The 23,499-nt window shown below is 36.1% G+C and overlaps 1 protein-coding gene across 1 annotated transcript in view; it reads right to left on the bottom strand.

Annotated features, from left to right (window-relative positions):
• Positions 1 to 23,499, bottom strand: part of PKHD1L1 (PKHD1 like 1) — a 164,530-nt gene that overhangs the window by 8,783 nt on the left and 132,248 nt on the right. Inside the window, exons 64-73 of the mRNA XM_058275919.1 lie at positions 20,550 to 20,698; positions 20,345 to 20,467; positions 19,693 to 19,804; positions 19,496 to 19,612; positions 17,639 to 17,804; positions 14,661 to 14,893; positions 14,295 to 14,462; positions 10,543 to 10,700; positions 7,802 to 7,937; positions 3,571 to 3,915 (exon numbers count right to left, since the gene is read on the bottom strand). Of these exons, the coding sequence (XP_058131902.1) occupies positions 3,571 to 3,915; positions 7,802 to 7,937; positions 10,543 to 10,700; positions 14,295 to 14,462; positions 14,661 to 14,893; positions 17,639 to 17,804; positions 19,496 to 19,612; positions 19,693 to 19,804; positions 20,345 to 20,467; positions 20,550 to 20,698 (1,707 nt within the window). The remainder of the gene's footprint in view (positions 1 to 3,570; positions 3,916 to 7,801; positions 7,938 to 10,542; positions 10,701 to 14,294; positions 14,463 to 14,660; positions 14,894 to 17,638; positions 17,805 to 19,495; positions 19,613 to 19,692; positions 19,805 to 20,344; positions 20,468 to 20,549; positions 20,699 to 23,499) is intronic.

Here is a 23,499-nt window from a genome sequence, read left to right as displayed (position 1 = left end):
CACTGAATTAGCAGTATGTATATTAACAAATTGTTAAAGTTATTAAATTACCAAAATATTACTACTTGGTCTGGAAATTTGACAATTTTCAAGGTTCATTTTAACTTTATGCATAGTTAGTGTCCTCTTTTTCTAGCTAGGTAGGTCTGGGATCTTGCTCTTAATCCTGCTGTCCCTTGATGTTCCTTAGCTTACAGGACCTCCATTTACAATATTCTTTTGTCAGAAACCTGATCCCTTTCCTTGATCCCTTCTTCTGCTTCACCTCTCCCCAATAGCATATCATAGTCAACTGATAATTTCTAATCTCTCTGTCCCCATTGCCATAACCCTAGTCAAAATCATCAGCAGCAGGGTAACTAAAACAGATTCTAAATGGTTTTCTAATTCCCATTCTTCTACTCTTCCACTCTATTCTATATAATGTAGCCAGGGTGATCCTTTAAAAATCAATTGTAACTAGAAACCTTTTGGTGTACTGTAGGCCCTAATTCCTCTGTGTCCTGAACCTTCTGTTTCAAGAGTCATGGTGTTAGGGACACAGATCATTGAGTTTCTTCCATTAAGGTCAAGCCATGAGGCTTGGTGAGCCTGGGAAGACAGTCTCACATGACACTTTGCAAACCACAGTCCTTGGGAATTTCAGTCCCTGTCAGTCCACTGCTTTCATGATATTCCTCTCCAGGTATGAGGACTCATGTGACCTATTGTTGGCAGAACAAAGGTGCTTCATGCCCATTCACTGCTACTACTACTTTGTCCTCACTAGCTTTGGACACAGTGTGGCAGGTTTGATCTGACCTGCACAGTAAACAGGTTCTCTGACTGTTTGTCAAGGGAAGGCATCCATTTCTGCTATTTGCCACCTAGAAACCAATGACCTTACCTTGAAGGACTCATATTCCTGACCCTAGAGGTCCACTCAGCACTCAAGTGACCCCTTTCTTGGACATCTTGGAACTTCCGGATATCCTGAAACTATGTGAAGACTTCGGGGTGACAGGGGTACTACTTCATGTACACCTTTCTTACCACTTCTTAATATTTTGCTCTTGCTATTGTTCTATGCTATGTTGTAGAGCTTTCCTTGAGATTCAAAACCCTGATATAGTGTATGTCTGGGAAACATGCCATTAGCCTGTACCTTCCTCCTTTGTCTACCTCCTTTTTCTTAGACTTTCCTATACCTATCTGGATAACTCTAACAGGCTAAACTTGCTTTAAGAGGATAGAGGGTGGGAGGGGTTGTGTATAAGGAAATTTAGTTTATACATGGGAAATAAGCCACAGTTCCATTGGATATTTCAGTGGCTAATGTGGTAAATTTGGGGTCCACTACATTTAAGGGCTTGCTAGTAATTTTTTTTTAAGATTTTTATTTCTCTTCCCTCTTCCCTTCTCTCCCCTCCCACCCCCCCCATAGCTGTCTGCTCTCTGTGTCCATTCATTGTGTGTTCTTCTGTGACCATTTGCATTCTTGTCAGCAGCACCAGGAATCTGTGTCTCTTTTTGTTGTGTCATCTTACTGTATCAGCTCTCCGTGTGTGCGGCACCATTTCTGGGCAGGCTGAACTTTTTTTTTTGCACAGGGCGGCTCTCCTTACAGGGCACACTCCTTGCATGTGGGGCTCCCCTATGTGTGGGGACACCCCTGCGTGGCATGGCTCTCCTTGTGTGCATCAGCACTGTGCGTGGGCCAGCTCACCACGTGGGTCAGGAGGCCCTGGGTTTGAACTCTTGACCTCCCATGTGGTAGGCAGACACTCTTATCAGTTGAGCCAAATCAGCTTCCCTGCTAGCAATTTCTAAGAGTTGGTGAGAAATCTGTACAGACCCACAACAACTCCTAAACAGCCTAAGCCATGTTGAGTCCAAAGTCCCACATCTAGAAGTGCAAGGAAACACAGGAATAATGAAGGAAATTAAGCTGTGAAACTGAGCACAGAATATCATGAGTGATCTGGTTGCAAAAAAAGAAAAAAAGCCTATGTTACCTGTTTTGCTTAACAAAGAAAGCTGATCAGCATGTCCCTCCACTCCTTCCCACAGGCTTTTCCCTATAACAGAACAAGTTTTTGCCTGGCTAACTGGTAGATTCCAGAGTGGGTATCTTGAAGTGCATAAGGTCACATTGAGAAAGAAACATCCTTGGGAAAGTAGTGGCAGAAGATAAGAACTTCACCCAGTACCCTAGTTTACCTGTAAGAGAGCCTGGGAGTTTAATGGAAAAAGTAATGGACAGAGAACAGATCCTGATTTTGTGGGATCTGAAATTTATACAAAGTTGGAAGCCCTCTTTAGGATGAAAACATGTACTTTTTCAACTTTTATAATAGTATTCAATGTTTTGACTATATTATTAGGATCCTTCCAAGGGCTTTTAAAGGAAAACCCTTCCCAGGGCTTGTACATGTCTTTGTACAAGGGCCATGAAACTTGAGTTTCATTAGCAGATGGAACATCTGCTAACTGAGACCTAGATCTTCTCTTCTTGGAGAGAGGTATGCCTGGGTGAGTGTAAATGTAGGAATCTTGACCACAGGAGACAATGATATGTCTGGGAATTAGCATATGAGGATGATATTGCCTGTCAGAAAGCCAGGAAGTTTCCATTGTATCACAGGAGATCCTTGTACAACGCAGAGCAGATAATCCACCCTCTACAAAGACCATGAACAGGAGGACAACACATGGCACTGAGTCAGGAAAACCCCTTGGTATCCAGAGACTAACTTTAGAGGAACAAATGGAGAAGAAAATCTGACCAACCGAACATTTACCCACAAGTCCTGTGTCACCCTAAGGAAATGATTTAAACCAGCAGAGATAGCTCTGATAGTACCATTTAGTTTAGTTTAATCTCTGATACCTGGTAAATAGGTCTGTGGGAAGGGGATAATGGCTGGTGAGGATGACTGGATCAGTCATAGGAAATAAGGAACATATTCTTTGCACATCTGCACTTGTTAGTGTAAATTTGTGACTTTCTTACAGAAATCTAAACTGACATTCCACTGTGCAGAATCACTAAGGATCTACTCTTTTCCTTAGGGAAACATCTTTAATCCCTTACAGACTCTCCAGGATCTAGCACCTGTCTACTTCTCAGCCTCATCTATAGCAGTTTGCCCTTCCTGATACCATCTGCTCCAGACCTACTGGACTTCTTTCAGTTTATCAAATGCACCAAACTCTCACCAACTATTTTCTCAGGTGAGAACACTCTTGCCCTTCCTACTTTTCTTTGAATGCCTCTTTTCATCCTTATTCTCTCAGCTATAAGGACACTTCCTTAGGAAGGCCTTCCTGGATCTCCTGTATTAGGTCAAATCCTTTCACTGAATTTATTAATTGTTACAATAACAAAACAGAGGCTGAAATTCCTTCATGGTTCCCAAATAGTTTGTGATTACAAGGAGAAAAAAAGGGAAAAGTGTCTCTAAACCCTTACAGGGCTCAGGGTGGAGGTGGTGGGCTTTCCCAAAGCCTGGCTCACCAGGCCTGATGGGGTTCTTAAGAATGTGAATTTGCTAGTTACATTCCTCCACCTCAAACATCTACCATCCATACCTGCGGTGTCATTGCTTAGGAACTGGGTGGGAGGATCTCCAATTTCCAATTCAATTGTGAGTCCCATTGATCTCTTCTTCCGTAGACTCTTCCCTCGAGTTATTTTGCTGACACGGATTTTGTCACTTGGTATCTTTAGGAATAGAGCAAGATTTCTAACCAGATTATGGGAACTATAAAAATCATCTTCTGTCACAGCAGGTAATTGGAAAGAAACAAATATGACTGCAGTGGTGTGGATTTCAACAGGTATAGTTCCTTTAACCAAAAGGTAAAGCATCTGGTAAGCTCTGTCAAAGTAGTTTTCACCAAGGACAGCAGAATTCAGGTTAGGAAGGTATTTCTCTATATAGGAAAAAGCCAAAACAGTCCAGTTAAACATACTTAAATACTTTATTACAATTATCACATAGTATTTATTATTTGTTTGAATTGAGAAATTCTGAAAAAATTCACTATCATTCTTTCATAAGAAAGGATGCATATTAAAAGCACTTATAGAACTGATATGCAAAGTTAAAATCAATCATTAAACAATACCATTAATAATTATTATACTATATAATATATAGATATTACTATAATAATACAAACCATTAGCTATATATATGATATAAATGAAAAACTTAAAACTTATTATGAACATGGGAGTCTATACTTTACTTGTAATGTCATATATTCGAAGCTTTGGCCCAAGGCATGTGGTAATTTAAATTTAACTTTAATAACTTACTTGTTTATGCAATGTCTTACAAAAAGCATTTACAATTCAGTGGTTTCTACTTTTACCAAGAACAGAAGTATGTCATAAAAATGAAGCACATATTAAAACATCTCAGAATGATCTTATACCACTGAGATAGATACACATTTCAGCCTGAAAACCTTTGGTTTATATGAACCAAATTATACTAAGGAACTGTCCTTTGTAAAAGTGATTGAGATTATATATATATAATGAATGAATATATATATATGATTTTATTGGCAGTATCAACAGTGTGTAAGATGTTATGTAAGAAATCCAATTACATATATTGAGCCCAGATGAGGATGAATTTTTAATAGTAGTGTAATGAGATGTGTAGCTTCTTATCACATTTCATAGTGATGTTTACTAAGAAAAATAAAACTTTAGGAATAAGAAGATATTTCTTATTAATATAATAGATAAAACCATTAAGAAGCCACTTGATTATGACAATATATTTCTTTAGCATCTTCTATTATAAATTCAAGATGCAATTTGGCTAAAATATTTTGTGAATCTGAAGAATATGCTTTTGTATTATAAGTTCAAGCTACTGTTAGAGATGCATGTGCCTATTATCCTAGATAACTTTCTCATGTATTCACCATAGAGATAATAATGAAACATTTTGAGTAACCCAAAAATACATATAGATTCATAATATAGGAATATTCTTTTGCATTCTAAGTGCCAAAGCAAAAAGTTCACTAAAAGCACTGTTCTTTCCATAAAACATCACAGAACTACAAGAGAGTAGCAATGGTATAATTTTAAAACATGACTAAAATGTTGGAGTAACTTGGGAGGAACTGCAAAATTGAAATACGAAACAACTTTCTTTTTGGAACCAGTATCCCTTATTTATTATTTTATTTAAGCTGCTCTTTTGCAGAGCTGGATCACAAGCTAATATTAATGGCAATAGCAGGAATTGCAGAGGGTGCCAAGGATGTTTGATTAAATATTTGCTGCAGGTACATAACGGGCAAGATACTTCTGAATAAAACAAACAAGTATATTTTCATTAATGCTATTACTAGAAAATAAGGTCATCTACCACTACTTATTTTGCATCACTGTGGTCCAAGAATTTTGAAGGACAATAAATAAAGTCTTATTTCCATTTTAGCCAGGAGGAAGCTGAGGTTTAGACTAGTTAATCAACTTGCCAAAGATCATACAGCTTGTAAGGGTGAAGGGATGGCGATTTATATTTAAATCTTTCTGATTCCAAATCCCATGCCTTTAGCTCTGCTATGCTGCAACAATAGGGTAAAGGAAATTTTTCAAGTTTAACAATTTTTCAATTTTCCAAATTTTTATTTAGGAACTGGAAGTCAAAGAGTCATCACCTTTAGTTTTACATACAACAAAATGTAGACTGAATTTGAATAAGTACAGGAAGTATGTGGTTGTATAAAATAATTAAAAATATGTTTTGAGTTACTATAAACCCCTAAAAATCATTTTGTACTTAAACAAAGCTTCATAATAATCAGAAATTCAAAATAATTATTCTATTGCATTATTTTATGTTTTGCATAAGCAAAAATGAGGTAATTATTTTGAGAGCTATCTGGAATAAAACAAATAAAGTAAGATTAAGAAAATAAAATAGGATTTTAAAAGTTACACTTTAAACTGACATTATTTCCTAAAAGCAGGGAAGAAGCACCAACATAGACATAACTCCTTGCACAGCAGGACTCTGCCGAAATGTGTGGCAAGCATTAATTATTGTAACAAGCTGGACAAATTGACCAGTAGCGCGCCCCAATCCTTTGTCTTAATTAAAATGCAACAGTGCTACTTGCCCTCTGACCACTTCCTTTTACTCTTCTAAGCTATGGGCTAGTCTACTTTTCCAGGTACCTTAAATATATCAAAATTCACAGTGAAATGGATCTAACCCCATTTGTATCAGTAAAGCAAAAATGTAACAAAAAGCCTAAAATATACTATTTGTATTCAAATCCTTGAGTGGTTCTTATCAGTTTTATAACCATGACGAATTACTTCATTGCCCTCTGCCTCAGTTTACTCATCTGTGCCTGCCTTATAGGGTGGTGTGGCAGTTTGAGATTATTTTATGAAGACCAAAAAGAGATATGGTTTTAAACTAATCTATTTCTGTGGGTGTGATACTCTTTGCATGAAATTCGATTGAGGGTCCTTTGATTAGATTACTCAATAAGATCGATTTGGGATGTTTGATTGGACTAAGTCTGTGGGGGTGATTCATGTTGAGTCTCTGCCCTCTTGCTGGGTGTGATACAAATGGAGATGCAGAGAGAGACACACTCAGATAGACACAGGAAAAGGAAGCCACCATTTTTGATCCTGCCATCTGAGAGAGACTACAGGATCGCTTAAGCATGAAGCCCACAAGAGGCTGGGCCTATGGAGCAGCTCAAGAATGGAGAAGCTCAAAGAGCTGAGGCCCAGAGATAAGCAGCCATCTTGTTTTAACATGTGACAGCTGATTTTGGCAAAAAAGCTCTTTTATGTTGCCTCAAATTGGACTTTTCATGGCTTTGGAATTGTAAGCCTTTACCCCAAATAAATTCCCTTTATAAAAGCCAATCCATTTCTGGTTCTTTGCACTGTCAGCCCTTTGGCAAACAAAAACAGGTAGTTTTCAGGAGATAACAACAATGACTTATTATATATAAAGCACTTAGAACAAATTTCCTGGCATAGACATACCTCTGGAAACATTAGCTTTTCACATTAATAATAGAAATAGGACTTATTCCAAAAATGGTAAAGAATATGGGTTACCTATTCATACTCTAATGTCTGACTTGTACTATAATTTTTAGCACACCTTTATGAAATGGTTAGCCAAGATTATGGGGCATGTCTGAAAATGATGAGAAGTAGCACATGTGAGAATGGAATGTATAATCTTGGCCTCAATACGACCCAGTTTAACAAAAAAAAAAAACCTTTAATAAGCAGACATAAATCCTGGTTTTACAACTATAAAAAATGGGTACGTTTAGCCTCTTCCATATATTTCATTTAAATCAAGACTTAACTTTATCCTATCTACTTCATGGTATTCAGTTTTCTTGGCAAGCCTTCTGGTGACTGCCAATTTATTTAGGCTCTGATCTCTATGAAATAGAAATAAAGCAATAGTATAGAAATTCTAAGGCAAAACTCTTATGTACATAGAAATAACTGAATCTAGTGTTATGTAGGCTGAAAAAATTCTCAGGGGAAAATGAATGCCTATTATACATATAACCTCTTATCTGCATGTGCGCAGATATAAGTAATCTTTCAAGACACATGTTATAAATGACACATCTTAGTATTTGGTGGTCCATGAATAAAAATCTTATTTTATTTAGCATTTTCAATGGCTAAGGAACTAAAAACCTTAATCATGAAATATTATAAAGACTTCTATAGAACATATAGGAGGCCTCTAAGAACATATACCATGTGTATTGTATTTTTCTGTGGAAATACCTGTGTAGAGATGCCTATTAAGTTCACAGTGTTTTTCTTGAGGGTTCCATACTGTATTTTTGGGACAGACCAATGAATTGTTCACATAGACATCCAAACGTTGCAGTGTGGAAAAAAAGATTCCTACTCGGACAGCCTGTTAAAAATAAGCAATATTTTTGTATTTTAATATTTGGAATTCAGCATTTAACTATATATACCTTCTGGAAAATATTAAAACTAAGATTTATGGATTTAGGATAAGTATTGAACTAAAAGTTTTAAGTGGGTTTACATTCAACCATTCATACAGATGTTATGACTTTACTTTTAATTGATGATTCTCAATAGAAAAATATAATGTAAGAAAGAAAATTAAGGGAGTATCAATAAATTAAAGAAAGGGTTCTTTTAAAAGATATCAAAGCACAAAATAGGTTCTCAAAGCTGGGAGTAGAGAAGGGGGAAGGAGGATTAGCAGCTTTCTATATAAGGCACATCACACAAAATTAGGTACATAATCAACATTGAAAATATTACTTATCTCTGAAAAAAAATTTGTAGTAAGCCTAATAAAAATCAGTCAAAATACCTAACCTCCCTGATTCACTTTTGTTCATTTTTAATTCTTTTATTCCCTATATTTCATGCTATCAGCTATGACTATAAAGTAAGAGGACTGGCTTTTGTGAAGACAGGGAGGTATTAATAAGTGAGGGGTAGGGACTCTACTAAGCTAAACATAACTTGGAATCCTCTTTTGATATTATCTTCAAAGGCTCAAAATATTAACAGTCATGGTACTTTGTAGTTACCATTCTTCATTTAAAATTAAAACTATTCTCTCTCTCTCTCTCTTTTTTTTTTTAACAAAATTTGAGTGCCTACTCTGAGTCAGGCACTATTCTAGGTGCTGGCAAAAATCTTTATCCTCTTTGAACTTACATTCCAGAGTGATGAGAGAGAAAAATAATAAATAATTAACATGAAGCATATTAGAAAGTAAGTGCTACAGAAAAAAGAAAAGGTGGAGGAGGGTAAGAATAATTGGGAGACCCAAGTGAGAAGGGGTGATCAGGGTAAGTCTGTTGGGAGAATGGAGTTTAAGCAAATGCTCGAAGGAGCTTGGGAGTTACCCACCTAGGCTACAATGTGCTAGGCAGACTCAAGAGCTGAAACCAAGGTAGTAGCATGCCTGGTGTGTTGAGGAACAGGAAGAACACCAGTGTGGCTAGAGGAGGAAAAGAGGAACTCAGAGATGCAAGGGGTAGGGGAGATTCCCATAGGGTCCTGCATGCCATTGTGGGGGGCTCCGGCTCTAATACAAAGACAAATGGGGAAATTATTGCACAGTTTTGAGCAGAGGAGTGACCTGATCTGACTTATATTTTGAAAGCTTCTCTTTGGCTATACCATGGTAAGGACAGAGTACAGAGGAGCAAAGGTAGAAGCAGAAAGTTGTGGTGGGGAGCAATGGCCTTAATGGAGGTAGGAGATGAGAGTGGCTCAAACCATATGAAAGCAGTGGAGGTGATGAGAAATTGACAGATTCTAGATATTATGAATGGAGAATCAACAGGATTTGGAGTGGATTAGATGAAGAATGTGAGAGAAAGAGAGAAGTCAGTCTGGTTCCAAGGTTTTGTCTTGAACAACTGAAAGGGAAGAAGGAGGAGGTGGCTCCTTTCTTTACTCTTCTTTCTGATTCACCTTATCTTCATTCTTTCCTCATATTCCTGACACTCTGGGATTTTGAAGTCTCATATTCTTAGAAGAGAAAATCTAAATTATGAAACTACCATTTAACCTTACTCTCTTTTCCCACTGCCACAGTATTATGACATGCGTACGACATTATACTTCGAGATTTAATGGGCTTAGCTGAATTCAGTTTATAGCATAGATTTGACATTATTAGAAGATATTTTTAAAAATAAGCTTGCAATCTCTGAAGTAAATGCCACAGGTGTGGCATTTCTGACATATATAAATAATATCAGCATGATAGAAAAATTCCAAGTTTGGGAAGGGCACGACTTTTATGTAAAAATTCAGGTTTGCCTGCTAATCACATAAGTCATAGGTCTCACTGTGATGCCTCATATATGGAGCAGCAGAATCCAGTGCATATAGGGAGGGTTTGCTACTCCTATCTGTTTGCAGCCTGATGAAAAGTATCTGGGCTAATGGTTGCTTTTTTTTAAAGATTTATTTTATTTATTTTTCTCCCCTTCCCCCCATTGTCTGCTCTCTGTGTCCATTCACTGTGTGTTCTTCTGCGTCTGCTTACATTGTCAAGCAGCACCAGGAAACTGCAACTCTTTTGTTGCATCATCTTGCTGCATCATCTCTCCACGTGTGCAGCACCACTCCTGGCAGTCTGTGCTTTTTTCACACAGGGTGGCTCTCCTTGCGGGGCGCACTCCTTGCATGTGCAGCTCCCCTATGTGGGGGTGACCCTGCAAGGCACGGCACTCCTTGCGCACGGCAGCACTGTGCATGGGCCAGCTCACCACATGCGTCAGGAGGCCCTGGGTACCGAACACTGGACCCTCCATATGGTAGACAGACGCTCTATCAGTTGAGCTATGTCTGCTTCCCAGGGCTAATGGTATTTTTAGTAGCACCCTTACAGTCCTTAAATGAACTATAATGGTGGTGAACTTAAGGAAAAGGAAGGAGATACAGTCCTTGGTAGATAGAATGGCATGTAAATAATCAATGCCAGTCACTCTTAAGAAATTGTTTCTGTCTTGCCTTACCTTCTTATGGTCAACATTAAGTAACATTAGTCGAAGATTCTGAGGACTGGTGCCAGTGAAGTAAATTTCATAGGATTTGTTCAGAGCCACAACACTATGAAACAGGGACAGTCTTCTCTGGCACGTGTAACCAGCACACCAGCCATGATCTTGTGGGCCTAAATCCACAAAAAATGAAAGTTCATGTTTCTGCATTATGAATATTGTTATTGCAAAGTAAACTGCAGCGCTCAGCATCTTTATCCATTAGCCATCCATTCATCTATCCAGTCATTTAAGCTATTAGTCAAACTTTGGCTTATAAAGGAAGGTATAGAAGTTGGACTCCTCTCTATTGCTCTTATTTTTATACTGTATAGGGTAAGAAGTTAAACTAATGTACCAGTGAGGATTTGTACTGGGAGGCCATTGAGGGAAAATAGATTTACATGAATCTCTACATGAATCTCTACTTTAACAATCATATTCAAGCCCAAGCCACAGGACAAGGAAGAAAATGTTTGATCCTTTTGCCTACCTATCTCAGCTCCTTGCTGAGAAATGTTTTATAACAGAGATAAAAATGGGCCTATACCTGAAAAACATAGACATTTGTATGTCTAAACCATTGATTTACTAATTCTTTCCTTCACTAACTCCTTTGTTCATTAGTTTATTGTTATATTCAACAAATACTTAAATTGAAACTCTTTAACCTTCCCTCATTATTATTTTAATTTAATAAATTTTTGTTAAAGATGGTGAACACAGATACTATATATAAGAGTTGGAATAGTTTATTTTGGAAGGTCAAAATCATTAATGAACCAAAGCAATCTGACCAATAAACATGAAATCCTCTAGCAAGTGAGGAGATAGTGGTGCTTTTCTATTTGAATCCAGACATTTCCAGAACCGGTAAGACATGGCTTTCATAGTAAACTTCTCTATTTCACTTCAGTTTTAAAGTGGGATTATATGTATGTGAAACATTGAGTGAAATATGGAATGATGACTTTTCTTGATGTGTTTATTCATTAGCCTTGCTGAACTTCCTGGCTTACTTGAAAGAATTATCAATATTTATAACTGAATTTCAATAGAATTTTAAGTCAATATAAACTCCTAAAGCTCAAGTAGAGCAAAACCTTTCCTTTTAAATACATAGTATAAAAAATCCTTTAACCATATACCCTCTTTTTCTGTTTTGAAAATAATCATAAAGTTCTATATATAAAATGAAAAATATAGAGTGACAAAAAGTCATACTTTAAAAATAAATAAAATTGAACGCTAAGATTTAAAATGAAACTTTAATAGTATTCAATACCTTTTATCTTGGGATATTTTTTCCCTTCTAGTGCAGCACATCCTAATGCTCAGTGATTCTTCTAACACCTTCATGCTTTTTATAACACTACTATATTTACTTAAGACTTTTCTTTAAATTGAAAGGATCTTTTTTTAAAAAATTAAATACATTTTAAATACAAATGTCAAATCATTATTGTAAATTGGTATTGTCTGCCATAAAAGGGAAATATAGAAACAAATACAAGGAAATCTTTTCCTCCACATAAAACAGTGTAATTTGAAAACATCTCCTCCATTATTGACTCTAAAATTATTCTCTCGATCTCTCTGCTTTGTATAATCTGAAGAGAAATACTGGAAATTGGGTTGGTTCCAGTTCATAGAAACAGATTGTGTGTTGGGATAGGAGAAGTGAGGAGACCTTAAAATCATCAATTTTTAAAAGACCCCTAATTCAATTCATTCTGGTCTCTTCAATAAGTGTTTTTTGTTTTTTTAAAAAATCTCTACTTAGGTGGAGTGTTGGCTATTTTTTTTTGAATTCTAGAATATTTTAGTCTTTTTTTTTTTTAATTGGGTCATCTTGTTGTGTCAGCTCTCCATGTGTGCGGCCCCACTCCTGGGCAGGCTGAACTTAGTTTCGCGCTGGGCGGCTCTCCTTACGGGGCGCAGTCCTTGTGTGTGGGGCTCCCTACGTGGGGGACAGCCCTGTGTGGCATGGCACTCCTTGCGGCATCAGCACTGCGCGTGGGCCAACCAGCTCCATACGGGTCAGGGAGGTCCGGGATTTGAACTGTGGACCTCCCATGTGGTAGACGGACGCCCTATCCACTGGGCCAAGTCCGCTTCCTCTAGAATATTTTAGAACACATGTTACATCACTACAGGACACAAAAATCAATCTAATTGGGAAGTGACTGTGGCTCTATCAGTTGGGCTCCTGTCTACCATACGGGAGGCCCTGGGTTCTCGTCCCGGGGCCTCCTTGTGAAGGCAGGCTCACATGCTGCGGAGCACTGCCCAGCCTGCAAACACCGCAGAGCACTGACTCAGCAAGGGACACAGCAAAAAAGGGAGATAAGCAAAAAAACCACACACACACACGCAAGAGCACATAGTGAATGGGCACAGAGAGCAAACAGCAAGCCACAAGGCTGGGAGGAGAAATAAAATAAGTGTGAACCCATCTTAAGGTGAACCTTTGATGAGGTTACTTCATTTAAGAAGTTATGACCTACCTCAATCAGGATGGGTCTTAATCCTATTACTGGAGTCCTTTATAAGAAAATGAAATTCAAACGAAGAGAGAGAAAGTCACAGACAGAACCCAAAGAGAAAGGAGAGACCAAGAGACACCATCATGTGCCTTGCCATGTGACACACTAAGGACCAGCAGCAGCCCCAGAATGCCACAGTCTTTAGGGAGAAAGCATTGCCTTGATGACACCTCAATTTGGACTTTATTTTAGACTCAAAACCATAAGCTAACTGTAGCAGTTTGATATGGTTATGAATTCCAAAAATAGATATTGGATGATGTTTGTAATCTGACCTGTACCTGGGCATGAATGAGTTATGATTAGGGCATCGAGTCTCCACCCACCAAGGAGTGGGGACTTACAGATAAAGGCATGGCAAAGAATAGAGTTGAGGGTTTCTGATGTTGGAGTTTTGATGTTAGAGTTTGATGCCGAAGACTTAAGCTGGAGTCCCAGGAAGAAAGCTCACAGAGGAAAAAGAAGCCAGCCCCAGGAAGAAAGTAACCTTGAACCCAGAGAGAAGCAAGACCCTGGAAGGGAGGAATCCAGGAAGCCTGAACCCTCAGCTGTCGGCAGCCATCTTGCTCCGACAAGTGAAAATGGACTTTGGTGAGGGAAGTAGCTTATGCTTTATGACCTGGTATCTGTAGGCTCCGACCCCAAATAAATACCCTTTATAAAAACCAACCAATTTCTGGTATTTTGCATCAGTACCCCTTTGGCTGACTAATACACTAACAAATTCCCATTGTTTAATCTGACCTTTTAATAGTGTTTGCTTAGGCAGTCTAGGAAATTAAAACATCAAGTAATCCATATAGCACATTATCATTATTTTAAAAATGTGTATAAAGCAAATTGCTTGTTTTTTGTTTTGCTTTTATAGTCTCAGGCCAATCTTTTTTTTTTTTTTTTTTTTTTTTTACAAAAAATGTCACCTTATCAATAGAGGCAAGAAGGTCATTCCAAGAACACATTTTCCTCCTTCTTCTAATGTCAGTTTGGAATAATTGCCCTGTCTTTTTGTATGGAAGGCTGATAAAGCATAAGTCTCTTCCCTGCACATAAATCTTTCTTACTTAAAAATGGAAGGCAAAGGAAATTTTGATGTTTGGTTTCATGTGGTAAATAATTTATGAGATGGGTCCATGAGTGGAATAAAAAGCAAATGCTTTAAGTTTGTTTATTTTGAACACCTACCATTAATGAGATCAACATAACCACCACTCACTACTGCCACTGGCGAAAGTCTTCGTGTTTCTGTGTCAGAATCCAGGCTTTCAATAACCATCATTGCATATTCCATCCCAAAGCACTGATAGCTCTGCCACTCTGGAATGTATTTGCAGGTTGAATCTCTAATAATTCCTAGAGGTATATGTATATATATTTAGGAATGAAAAGGAATCTCTTTGTGACAACATCTACCTATTATTTTTTCTTATTATATAAGATTCATAAATAGAACATATAAGTTATTGGTTGAGTACATCAGTCATTAAAAATAAAAGATATATTTTGTTTCATGAAACTTGAGGACTAACAACAGTATAAGAGCCAACAAACCTTTGTAAGGTGCTTTCTCAAATGCAGGAATTCTACTTCCATTTGGGAATGTGAGCATCACCTTAGGAATTCTGTAGTCTCCAATTCCAAGTTGGCTGTTTCCATCCCATTCATATTCTGCTTGAGGTATTACTGAACCAGAACTTCCCAGAAAGGATCCATCCATGTCTCTAAGAAAAGATTTTCTTTTGGCATCACATACCATGTCTACACAATCAGATGGATTCACCTTACTGTGGAAAAAATGGCAAAATGAATGAATATTTAGATTTAGTATCTCTCTTTTGCTCCTCAAGAGAAATTTGAATATACTTGAGTATTTAAGAAGAAGATATTTTTAAAATTGATTATTTGAATCCTTTCATTTTAGAAAGAATTCAAAGTGGGACCAAATAACATATGTAATTATCATTGTAATGAAGTCTGTTTTCCCATTGTGTTGATTTGGTCTATTATTATGAATTCATTAACATTTCAAAAGGACAAGTTATACCTGTGGGATATAAAATTAGAATTCCGTTTTGATACTCTGTATTTGTTGAATAATAGATTTCATATTTGTGCATTGCTTACAATATGCTGCTGCTGCCCTTTAGAACATGGTAATGATTACTTTGTTGTACAGGACATATGAATGCTTATTTTGATAGGGAAGTCTTTGCTATTTTTCCATTCTTTCTCATTTTTCTGGGTCTTTAAAAATTATAAAAGTATTACAGGGGAGAGGATATGGCTCAAGCAGTTAAGTGTCTGCTTCCCACATGGGAGGTCCCAGGTTCAGTTCCCAGTGTCTCCTACAGGAAGAACAGGAACAAACAATAAGCAAAACAAGTCAAGGACTAAACTCAGAGGAGCCAATGTGGCTCAGTGGTTGAACACCAGCTTCCCACATATGAAGTCCTGGGTTCAATCTCCACCAAACAATTCAGTCCCCTTCACTTTCCTATTGCAAGCTCATAGGTGTATTACCAATTGCAGATTAGTACATATTCTGGTAGACATTTGCTTATGTATATACAAACAGAAATATTTGGATTATGATTATTATGCTATTATTTTAGTAACCATTCTGTAAATAACTGAACTGTAAGAGATGAAATCTCTAGTCATGCAAAAAGTTCAACCACAGATGGCATTTTGGCTTCAACTTGAGCCATCTGAAGTGTTAATTGATTGTAAATTGGTTAAAATAATAAAATAGCTGCTTAATGTTGCAATATACTATATATTCAAATGGTATACACTATACTTAGATACACCATGGTTTATACTATGGAGAAATAGAATTTATTTCCAGAAGTATAGCAATAAAATAATAGTGGAATATTCAGTTCTATTAAATAATATCATATCTCTTCCTTTTGTTATGAGAGAGTCATGTAGCTATCCATTATCCCTTACTATAATAATTTTGGAGCAGGATTTGAATAAATATTTCTATATTTTCCATGTTTATTGTGCTTAGATATGTGCCATGTGTGTGAGTACAGAGCCCAGTGGCATCTTTTATGTTCTGACTTTGGGCTTTTTTTAATTTCAGATTCCCCAAAACAGAGCCTGAGACGTGAATTTTTATTCAGGGTTTTTTAAGGGAGTCCTCTCAAAAGGGAGAGAGGGAAGCCACATAGTGCAAGGGGAAGAAATTAAGATGTCTGTGTTCTGGAGACTAACTTCAGTCTGATCCCATGGGAACCTCTGGAACATGAATTGCACCAGAGTTGCTCCTACTTTGAGACAAGGGGGCTGGCCTATTGTACTCCTGTATCAATCTGCCATTTTCCATGGTCTCCAAAGGGAGTGGTTGGAAGGAGGGCTTTAGACTCCCAAGGCTAATTCTGTTTGGCTAAGATCAACTTTCTGGCAAATGAGACAATCGTGGGTTGTTACTGGCCGACACTTAGAGCATTTAAGGGATTGGTATGCTGCCTAGAAAATGGGATCTGGAAAATAACAACAGATCCACTATAAGAACAGAACTCAAAGACATATTTAAAAATGCAATATTTTCTTCATGACTTAGATATTAAAATTTTATATTAAATCTGAAAGATACAATGACAACTAAATGGATGCTAATAATATTCTAGCAAAAGCTCTATTGAGAAAAACACTGCAGCTCAACAATTACTGAATGAGTAGGTGTTGGGCTATCATCAACATAAAATCAGATGAAGCCAAACTTAATGAAATATTACATTTCTCTGAAAAGATATTTACTTAATTAGACATCTCCCCTATACTTGAAAATGGAAAAAAAAAAACCCTCAAATAGAAAGCTAAGGACATTTTCTATTATTTTCTCTAAAAGAAAGTTAAAGAAATTTTTCTATTATTTTCTCTAATAGAAAGTTAAAGACATTTCTCTTATTTTTCTCTAATATTGTCTTATATCTAAATCCTAGTCTGCACATCTTAGGAAAATAGCAGTTATATTCTTCCAAGACTTACAGTCTAAGAGATCAGCTTCTAGAATTATCCTGATACCTACTAACCTTTGTGATAAAAAAAAAACCACTGTCCTAAGTTTCCACATTTTCACAGTCATAGTGAATATGCTGACTGACGTTTAATTTCCAAGCACATATTAGAGTGTGTGGAAAGCAACAGGTAACAGAAGTTAGTAAAAGGAAAAAAATAATAGATATGTTCTTTACTCCTTAATGACTATTAATGGAGAAATATTAATGTATAACACTGTTCTGACTCATCTCTATATTTTATGTTTAATGATATGTTATTGATGATTCACAGAAAAAGGTGTCAGAAAATAAACATATTGAAGCTCAACTTCGTAAACTTAACTGAGAATACTTAGATTTACATTATGAAATAGTCTTCATATTTATAGTTGTGATTAAAGTTTTATAGAAATTAGTAGTTATTTTTAAAAATCATCTTTCTCAGATCTATGTCGGGGAAAAGGAAGAATGAAAAACTGTAAAGACCAAAAGAAAAAACTGAGTTTTCATATATTTTACCTTATATCAGGCCTATGTATATATATTTTTGATTGTTCAGTAGTATCAACCAGCTGTATGTTCTTCACATGGATTGGATGTTGTAAATCCTCATTTAAAGGATTAGTAATGAAAATTACATTCGTTTCACCTGAACAAACATTCTTAAATCCAACAAAGGTTGAACCTAAAACATAAATAATAGGAAAATACTTGTTTTCAATAGAGAAAGTGGTAAAATAGGATTCATTTCAATGCACATTTCATCACTCATCATTGGACATTACCTTGAACATGGAGCATTTACTTAATGTGGTAGATAAGTCTTATCCACACTGTAGGGTAAGTCTACTACTATTTGTGATAAATTGTTGCTTCCCATATCCACACCAATGAGTAGTCCTTGCTCACATTTTCTCTGGGCTTAGCCATGTGACTTGCTTTGGCCAATGAGGTAATAGTAAGAATGATATAAGTAGAAATCTGCAAAGTGTTTGCATGTTAGTGCTTACTAACTTAATGATCTGACTGATCCAAATTTTGGATTCAAGTGGATACAAGCTAGGACTCCCATCTCCCATATTTGTAGAGTGCTGGATGCTAACAGGTCAGAGTTGCCCTCTCTTTCAGAGAATTCCCTTTGGCTACCTCACCCAGGAGATTAAGGCCTTCCCCACAAGGGCAGCCTGCAACCAATAGCTGAATACCATGAGGATATAAGAGGCAAACCCCTCCTACCCAAGTGAGATCAGCTCAGTGGTACAATTTACATTCAGAGCTCCTGATGGGAGCAAGTGAAGTTCTTTGTCCAGTTTAGACCACACCCTTGCTTAGCAACCCTTTGGCCCTGCCCTGTCTCCCTGATTCTCTTTCTCCAGAAGCAAATTCTTCAAGAAACTATTTGCACAAAAATCCTCATTAAGCCTCTACTTCTAGGGAATCAAACCTAAGACAACCATCATTCATATATTATCTTTTCAGAGCATGTGTTTTAAAAGAAGAACAGTTCTTGTGTTCATTCGTAAGTCTCCAATTCATAAGAATATTTACTCCCACATGCTATTTATAAAATTTCAGAGCATATTTTTTATTAAAAGGAATATATATTCAACTAAAACCACATTATATGTTAACCGATTTTCTCTAAGAGGAACATCATTTTGAGTAACACCGAGGGTCATTTATTTTGCATTTCTGGGACTTAAAGTTATGGGATATAACGTCAAAGGCTAGATGTCTAATTAATTGAACTGCTTTCTTTGAAGAGACATTGGTTAAAATTATTATGGAAAGGAGATATACTAAACTGGAATACAGACTGGCATAAGGGATTTAAAAGGTAAAATTGGAGATAATTTATCTGTTCACTGTATGAATTTATATATAATTATTTATGTTTTTAAGGAGACAGATTGGTTCAGTGAAAGAGCAGTGGATTTTGAGTCAGAAGACCGTGGTTCTAATCCTAGCTCTGCCATTAACTATGAGAATTCAGCAAATCACTTAAATTCTATGAGTTTAAGTTTCTTCAGTTACAGAAGGGAATAATATATATATCTACTTATATTAAAGGGATTTTATAAATTATAGGAACTAATCTTAAATCACTGTAACAGTGTGTTTCTTTTTTCTGATGTTTTGAAAGGAAAATTAAATGCCAATTCCTCAATATACAAGAATTTTGCTGGGGGGTGCGGGGGGATCCATTCTTGAAATGGACTCTGATGTCTGCTTTCTTTGCTTGTCATAGTCAGAAGGTACATATAAAAATAATTTAAATCACTATTTTTTTACTAACCAGGAACCATTATTTATGCTCTATATATTCTTTACAGAAATTAATTGTATAGATTTGTGAAAGACTATGTTTAAACTCACTTGCAACATCCAAGCAGCCAGTGATGGCGTTGTAACTCATAATCCCTGCATGAGGTTTCCGGGGTGACATGTTATGTGCTGAAGCAAAAGTAGGCCAGCAAATCCCACTTCTCCCACCTTTTACAAAAGGAGAAAAATTAATGAGATTTGAATATGCACTCATGTGAACATCAAAATTAGTGTTTCCAAATCTTCACCTGATGGAGGTCGAGAACTCCGATGAGCAACAGTAAGTTCAATATTGGGATCATCATTGGTTAGGACATCAGAGCAATTTAATTCAGGGCTACTTCCAACAATTAGTGAGCTCTATGTAAAAAAAAAAGTCAAATGGTATAACTTTAATGATAATTAAATAAAACATTATAATGAATAATACTGAATATGATGGTAACAAAACATAACCTGGAAGTTTCAAGAAGTACATCTCATTAAACAAAGATGAGAAAGGTGTGATTTCTGCCCGGCATGGAAAGACACTCAAAGTGGGAGGGGAAAGAGAGACCTGCAAATAATTATATATAATAACACTATGCTTCTATGACAGAAATATGTACAAGGTAGGGTAGGAACAAAAAATGGAGGGAGTATTGCTCAATATCTCCTAAAGAGGTTCAGGAAAGGCTTCATAAAGAGGTGAAAAGTTCATTAACTGTTATGAGATTAGCAGGAATGAGCAAAAATGGGCAAGGGGAGCAGGGAAGAGAGGAAAGGATGAAGAGCTTCCATGCAGAAAACAATGAGACCAACAACAGGAAGGTGTGGATTAGACGGGTATAAGTCAAGATCATCCTTTCGTACTTTTCAGAGTTGCTCTTTCTCTTTAGTGTGGCTGTATTCATTTCTTACCTTAACTTGCACTATTTTACTGGAAATTTTGTGAGATACAGCAGCTGGCGTATAAATCATTGAAAAAATGGCCATCCCATTGTCAACCAGGGTCACGTTATAGATAGACACACTCTCTGTGGTCTGTAATAAAATTTGTAGATTACATAGTACTAAGGACAATCAAAAAATAAATTAAACAATCACCATCATGTACCACATTTACCTGAAAATAAATTCCATAATCCCAGCATTTCCAAATGGTAAATCCCTGTATGAGAGAACACCCAGGAAGGCCGTCTTGGTTCATATAGACACCATGCAAACCTCCATGTGCTTCATTGTCAGTCCACTTTTCTGAGGGATTAGATTGAGCTTGGAACGAAATATAGAACCACAGGATGAACATCAAGAGTCAGTCATCTAGCTATAATAAGCAGTCTTTTATATATAATAATAGCATATAATATATTTAATATATATTTCAGATAGAAATTTTAACAAGATGAGCAAATATTTGTATGGCTCTGCCATTTATGGTTTACTCTATTTAGTATTTATTTAGTATTTATGGCTCCCTCTATTTAATGTTTACCCTTCACTAATTCATCTCTGTGGTTATTCAGAATAATCATACACCCATTCACAAAGTTTGGTTTGGTATTAGCACCCTTAATTATTACATGATTAAACTAAATTAGATTAAATTAAACATGGATTTTATTAGTAAGAGCATGGAGTTTGGATTCAAACAAGTCTAAGCTTGAAATGCAATGATACCACTTGCTGTCTGTAAAATGCTTCCCCTGTACACCTGTTTGTTGCTGGCTCCTTCTGGTTTTTAAGTTTTCATGTTAAGTGCTGCCTACTCTGAAGGCTTTCCATGATTACTGGGTTCAGAGGAAAAGCTCAGTAATTTTACATTGCAATTATATTTTTCTTTACTTGATATTTTATTATTTATTGGTGAATTGTCTATCTCCTTCCTCCTACTAGAAAGTAAGCTTCATTAGAGAAGAAATTTTGTCTAGCTCATTCACCACCACATTTCTGGAGCCCAAAAGATAATGCAGGGATAAGTGCTTATTAAATATTTCTTGAACTAATGCACACATGACCTTGGGAATGTTGTTTGACCTTTTAAAATCTTAGTTGTCTCATACACAAAAAGTTTTTTGTTGTTGTTGTTTTGTTTTTAATTTTTTTTTTAATTAAAGTTAATAGATCACAAGGAACACAAAAAGTTTTAATGCCTAATTCAGGATTGTATCAAGATGAAACGAGAGAACCCATATAAAGTGCCTTATGAATGCAAAGAGAAGGTCCTCAATGTATGCCTGCTCTACTCCTTATGAATATACAGGATACTTAAAATGGATTTTATGGAAGTTTCACTTATGTTCAAATCAGATAGGCAGTCTCGATAACTCCCTCCTCACTGCTGCATAAATCAGAGGATTTACTGTAAACAGGAGCAGATGCAGGCTTCATCTCGTAAACTCTATTTACAGCTCTTTTATTCAAGTCCCCTGGTTTCCAATTTTTAAAATTGATTTTCCCTCTCTCTCAGTCCTTTGGGATTGACATTTTACTTGGGTGGTCTGCTGGCTTTGATTGCATTCCTCCTTAAGAAGCTGTTTGCACATCTCTCTTGGTCCCACACAATGCAGCCCACCAGACAAACCTGGCTCTACCTGGACCAGCATGAACCACTGCCCTCTTCCTACCACCTCAGGCTCCCCTTGTTTGGGAGAGGGATTGCATAAATTGACACACTATTCTAGGAACTTAACCCCTCCATCCGTCTGTGTTGCCTCATATTTTAATTTCTATAAATTCAACAGCTCTCTATAAACACTCTCAATTTAGGAATATCAATAAAGTCAGTGAAAAATGCAGTAAATCATATTATACATATTAGTAAACATTCATGAATCACATTTTGATTTAAAAAAAACATTTCAAAGAATTTGGGGAGAAATTGCAGATTTTAAAAATTTTAATGAAAGAAAATCTACTTTAAGCTATTGGGAGCTAAATTATTTAAAATGCTTAATAAATGATACGTCAAGGGATCAGTTAAGCCTGTTAGCAAAGTTGTTTTATTTCTTCAAAATGTGTTTTTCACAAGAATAAAATTAGCTTATATTAAGCCTAGTGATTTAAAAATGGACAGAAAAATATTAATTCAAATAATATTAGAAAATAATGACCCATTGACTTGTCACTAAAATAGGTGAATTTTATGTAAGTCATACCTCGATAAAGCTATTGAAAAAAATACACCTAGATTTAGAAAAATCAACTCTAGAAGATATCTGAATATTTCAAGAAAGTCCCAATTCTTTTAGTAAAGTGCCTCAAGAAGCATGCTTGCAGTTTATTTATTTTACTTAAATTGTTTTTTTGAAATATTTTCCCTTTATAGAGAAGTTGTGGGTTTACAGAACAATCATACATAAAATAAAGCTTTCCCATAAACCACTCCACCACCACCATCTTGCATTGGTGTGGAACATTCGTTACAATTGATTATAGCACATTTATATAATTGTACTATTAGTTAAAGTTCATCGTTTAACTTAGGTTTCACTGTGTATTGTAGTGCCACAGATTTTATTTTTTAAATTTTTATTATTACATATACACACTCTAACATTTCCCCCTTTTAATTATATTCAGATGTATATCTTACTTTTTTGAGCTGGTAATTGATTTACAAGGTTGAAAATTAATAAATTATAAAAAGTTATCATCACCCTGTTGCTATGCATCTTCTATAACTTCTGTAACTTTTTGTTTTTACAATTTCAGTGTTTCTTTATGTAAACCAAACAGTACCACATATATTCTTATTTTTTCCTCTTTCTTCCACAAAATACATTTTAACAAGTTATACACAAAACAGTATTGTGTGTGCTATTCTCCACCCTCCATTTATCTATTAAGATTATACTAGAGAGTTCTCCAAATAATGCATAGAGTTCTTCATTCATTTTTAGAAGGGCCTAGTGTTCCAGTGTTTGGAACTTTTACCAAAGTTTATACAACTAATCCACCATTATTGAGTACAGGGTGGTTTTCAATTTTCTGCTAATATAGACAATATTGTGGTGAATAAACTTGTTTGTAAACAATTTTCTAAGTATAGAGGCAACTGCTAGCTAGTGCATCTG

This window comes from Dasypus novemcinctus, chromosome 14, assembly GCF_030445035.2.
Source record: "Dasypus novemcinctus isolate mDasNov1 chromosome 14, mDasNov1.1.hap2, whole genome shotgun sequence".
NCBI lineage: Eukaryota > Metazoa > Chordata > Mammalia > Cingulata > Dasypodidae > Dasypus > Dasypus novemcinctus.
Note: the sequence above shows the minus strand (reverse complement) of the source record. Positions and strands in the feature narration are given on the sequence as shown.